This window comes from Ziziphus jujuba, chromosome 9, assembly GCF_031755915.1.
Source record: "Ziziphus jujuba cultivar Dongzao chromosome 9, ASM3175591v1".
Classification (NCBI taxonomy): Eukaryota; Viridiplantae; Streptophyta; class Magnoliopsida; order Rosales; family Rhamnaceae; genus Ziziphus; species Ziziphus jujuba.
Genome location: NC_083387.1, coordinates 16,273,359 through 16,278,705, shown reverse-complemented (window position 1 = coordinate 16,278,705; position 5,347 = coordinate 16,273,359). Strand labels below are relative to the sequence as shown.

At 36.6% G+C, this 5,347-nt stretch overlaps 1 protein-coding gene across 1 annotated transcript; it reads left to right on the top strand.

Annotated features, from left to right (window-relative positions):
* The first annotated feature begins 2,327 nt into the window (after positions 1-2,327).
* Positions 2,328-4,648, top strand: LOC112492872 (basic form of pathogenesis-related protein 1-like). Its single transcript, XM_060811209.1, has 3 exons — positions 2,328-2,641; positions 3,766-3,888; positions 4,579-4,648. Exons 1-3 carry the CDS (start codon positions 2,328-2,330, stop codon positions 4,646-4,648), a joined length of 507 nt encoding a protein of 168 aa, XP_060667192.1.
* The last annotated feature ends 699 nt before the right edge of the window (positions 4,649-5,347 follow it).

Sequence of the window (5,347 nt, the reverse complement as noted above, 5' to 3'; positions counted from 1 at the left end):
TAGCCATCTCACTTGGATGAAAAGTCAGTGGCGCAAAGCCACCGTGCGCTGGATTATGACTGAACGCCTCTAAGTCAGAATCCGGGCTAGAAGCGATGCATGCATCCATCGCCCGTTTGCGGACCCGCAATAAACGCTTCAGCCCCCAAATGCATGTGTCGTTGGCCAAGCCCGTGCGATGGACCTATCGTGCGAGCTGGTTGAATACATCAGTGTAGCGCGCATGCGGCCCAGAACATCTAAGGGCATCACAGACCTGTTATTGCCTCAAACTTCCTTTGCCTAAGCGGCCATAGTCCCTCTAAGAAGCTGGCCGCGGAGAGTCACCTCCGCATAGCTAGTTAGCAGGCTGAGGTCTCGTTCGTTAACGGAATTAACCAGACAAATCGCTCCACCAACTAAGAACGGCCATGCACCCCACCCATAGAATCAGGAAAGAGCTCTCAGTCTGTCAATCCTTACTATATCTGGACCAATATGTTATTCACGGGTTCACCGGTTGTTTTGCTAGGCAGGTTTCGACAATGATCTTTCCGCAGGTTCACCTACGGAAACCTTGTTACGACTTCTCCTTCCTCTAAATGATAAGGGTCAGTGGACTTCTCATGACGTCGCGGGCAGAAAACTGCCCACGTCACGTTAATCCGAACACTTCACTGGACCATTCAATCAGTAGGAGCGATGGGCGATGTGTACAAAGGGCAGGGACATAGTCAACACGAGCTGATGACTCGTGTTTACTAGGAATTCCTCGTTGAAGACCAACAATTGCAATGATCTATCCCCATCACGATGAAATTTCAAAGATTATCCGGGCTTGTTGGCCAAGGCTATATACTTGTTGAATACATCAGTGTAGCGCACGTGCACCTCAGAACATCTAAGGACATCACAGACCTGTTATTGCCTCAAACTTCCTTGGCCTAAGCGGCCATAGTCCCCCTACTGCAGGTCGGCAAACGAGCAGCGAGCGCATGCATCGCTTCTAGCCCGGATTCTAACTTAGAGGCATTCAGTCATAATCCAGCGCATGGTGGCTTCGAGCCACTGGCTTTTCAACCAAGCACGATAGCTAATTGTGCGAATCAATGGTTCTTCTCGTACTAGGTTGAATTACTATTGCGACACTGTAATCAATAGGGTAAAACTAATGCGATGAACGTACCATGCGGGCGGGCTTGAAGTTCAATTTCTACCGAGCGGCAGGTAGAATCCTTTGCAGACAACTTAAATATGCAATGGGGTATTGTAAGTGGCAGAGTGGCCTTGTTGCCACGATCCACTGAGATTCAGTTTTGCGTCGCTTCAATTCGTCCCTCCCCCCCCCCCCCCCCCTCTTTCCCCCACAAATTCCGATATATAATTCTTAGTAAGATCCTTTTTATTTGAGGCTAATTTCATCTCATCAAAGTTATTTAATTATAAATGTTTATCAAATTTTCTAGTGATCAATTCGTTGCAATAATTTTCAAGATAAAAAATGATTTATAATATTCAGTTTTCTCCATTAAAAATCATCCAGTGAGGTACATAATCATGGCATTTTTTTTTTTTGGGTGGTAAATACCGATTCATTACATAGCTTGTGTCCTGTAACAAAATATTGGATAAAGGGTCGCATTTTTGTTCATCATGATATTTTCGTGTTTGTTTTTGTTTCTGTTTTATTTCTTTTTTTCTTTTTCTTCTTTGTTTTTTGGTTTGTTTGTTAGGGTAAGCAATATCTACTGTAGCTAGCCAATGGTTTAAGGCATTCGCTGAAGAGAAGTTTTATACATATGTTTTGTTTCCTAGATACTAAATCTAATAAATAAAATATATTTGAGACGTTATTAATTTCTTTATTTAATATTTAATTATGCTTTCAGCATCACTGATCTTAGAATGTGGCTACAAAATTAGATGATATAAACGTATAATCAATTTAAAAATATTATACAAACAGTTATTAATGATCATTACTTAATTATATATTTTAGAACAAAATGATTTGTAAAGAAAAATGATAATGTTAATAGAGCCTTTAGAAGTAAAAATTTAATTAACTTGACAGTATTTAAGTCACATTAATTTGACATTTACAATAGACATTATCAATTTTTTTAAAAAATATTTATACTACTTGTATACCAAATTTTTTTTCACAGTCCATATTTTTATTGGAGATGGTTTTAACTTAAATAATACTAATAATAATCATGATAATAATAATAATAATAATAACATCAATCTAACAAACCATCAATAGATAGCTATTTACACCTCTCAATTCTCTATAAATATTCACCACACACCATGTCCCATCTTCATACCACTACACTACAAAAATGGGATTCAATAAGTACTACTTGGTCCTAGCAGTATGCTACTTTATGGGACAACTATTAACCAAAGTCCATTCCTATCCAAGAAGCAACCCGAACCAGGATTTTGTGGACGCTCACAGTGCCACTCAAGCTGAGGTCGGTGTCGGTCCGATCACTTGGAACTGGACAGTGGTAGCCTACGCCCAAAACTATGCCAACCAGAAGATCGAGAACTGCAAGATGGAGCACTCAGGTGGACCTTACGGAAAGAACTTGGTGGAAGGTAATGGTTCGATGACAGGAGAAGAGGCAGTGAAGTTTTGGGTGACGAAGAATGATACAAACCTAGGACGACCTGCTCCTAAACCCATATTATATTAGCCCGGATCTAATTATGTTCAAGTTCTAATGGTCACCTTAATCCCTAACCAACTTGGGATTAGAAAGCTTGGTATATAATGAAGATGCCACAATAGGTGATGGATGTTCTATTGATAAGTCAAAACTAAAACACTCATTCACTACTAGTGTTTTAGGTGTTCAAAAGAACAAAGAGAAATTCAACCTCACAAAATAAATTCTGAATATTATTAATGGTGTGCTCTTCCTAAAAAACAAGCCATTTTATAGGCTAAGAGAAAACAAAATAAAACCCTAAAACAAAAATAAAAAACCGGCCATGCAATGAAGAATCCTAATATGGCCGAAAGTCTCCTCCTTTCCTAATCTAATTTGGATTAATTAATTCTTTGATTTTGAATTAGAAATTAATTAATTTAAAATGAAAATAATAAAATAATAAAATAATAACTTTCCTGAACTTATTTTTCTAGCAAATAAATAAATAAAAATAAAAAAGTAATGGTAATTTGCTAAAACAAAAAGTAGAATCAAATTAGGAAACTAAAATATTAGCTTTTTGACTAAGTTAACTTTGATAAATCTTTGACCAATTTGAGCTCCAAATCAACTTCAATATGCTTTGTAGGATGTCAAATAAGCTTATTATGGAGTCCCACACATTGCCCTTGCTTGAAAGGAAGAGAAAAAACCAACTCAGTAAAATACAGTAAAGCCAGTGGAAAATACAGCAATTTTGAAGCTGTCCATATAAGTCTGTACAGGTCGGTTTTACTTCTACCTTGACTTGTTTCCATGACCTCTTATGATATTTATTGAATCCATAAAGAGTTAGAACCATTTTTTGCTGTCCGGACTCCATAAATGCACCAAAACCGCTACCCGGATTCGTTTCGACTTCCACCACTTGTATGCCCAAAACAGGTCTTGGATCTTCAGATAGGGACAAGTGCTCTTGAGAATGAATTACCCCTTGGATAAAGGTAGCAAAGTTGTCCCTAAACCTCTTAGCTTGAGCCCTAGTGATCAGCCCGGTCTTCATCCGTATCGGGTCAATAACCCAGTGGGTTGTCTGTTGTACAGGTACGGACGGATTCACATTAGAGAAAGACTACCGCACCAATTCATGTGTTGGCGACGAGTCCTTGTATTATACTCAGGTGGTTTGGAGAAAGTCCGTACACCTAGGGTGTGCCAGGGTCAAGTGTCATAACGGTTGGATGTAGACCTGGCAATTTGGATCATGACACGGCGACACGACTCGAAAACGACACGAAATAAATGGGTTTGGGTTTATTATAAATGGGTTCGGGTCATAATCGGGTCAACCCGTTTAACACGATTATTAATCGTGTCATTTTTGGGTTGACCTGTTTAACTCGAAATTGACCCGTTACGACCCATTTATTAATCGTGTCATTTTCGGGTTGACCTGTTTAACACGATTATATACCTATTACAACCCATTTAAATTTAATTTTAAATTAATATTTTATCGCTAATATAATATTTAATAACTAAAAAATATTATAAATTAAAAATTTTATAAAAATAATTTTCTATTACTAATTTTTTAAAAACAAAAAATACATCTTTAATAAAACAAAAACATAAAAATAAAAAAAAATAAAAAAAATTTCGGGTTAATAGGTTAATTTTCGGGTTAACGGGTTAATAGGTTAGTTTTCGGGTTAATAGGTCAATTTCAGGTTAACGGGTTAATAGGTCAACACGACCCGTTAAAATAATCGTGTTAAACGGGTCGTGTCGTGTTGACCTATTTATAAACAGGTCGGGTTAGTGTTTTAGGTACCTGACACGATTAATAAATGGGTCGTGTTCGGGTTAGGCATTTTTGACCCGATTATTAAACGGGTTGACACGAACACGACCCACCAACCCGAATTGCCAGGTATAGTTGGATGTTTGTGATCTGTAATTATGATCCCCCTGGTAACTATGATGGGGAACGTCCATATTGAATGTTGAATGGATTTTACTTTTTATACTACTATGTGCTGGTGAAAACCGAATGTATTACATATACATATATATAGCTATTTAAAATCATAAGAAAATATATATATATATATATATATGAATATTTACTCTTAAAACTAGACACCATGAGCAAATTGATAAGTTTCGTTTCTCTAATATATATAAATATATATATATTGTGGCATATTTGTTTTCGTAAATATTTTTTCCTTTGCATCTCAAATTTCCAAGTTAAACAAATTAGAGTGTACAATATGTTCTACTTTTTATCTAAATAAGATATGCCAATAGAGGACAAAACAAAGGCATATGCAATACGATGGATGGGTTTTATAAGAAAGGGAATAAAGGCAGATGCTATAATCCACTGAAGTAAATTTTAGCATTTGATGGATCTAAATAGTTTAGTATTTCTTTCCTAGACATTAATGATTATGAGTTCAATTAATATTTTCTCTTTAAAATGAAACTGGCACGATAAGGAGGCAGGCGGGGTATAAAATGGAGAAGAAGGGATATATATGAAGCAAAATCATTTTCAATTTAATTTTAAACAAACGAACATATATGTTTATCGGACTCTCTAATATTATTTTTCACCCTCTATTCTCTTTTCGCTCATTTTTCTTATCAAGTTAGTAAAAGATGGTCCTACGAAAAGCGAAGCCACAAAGAAACCT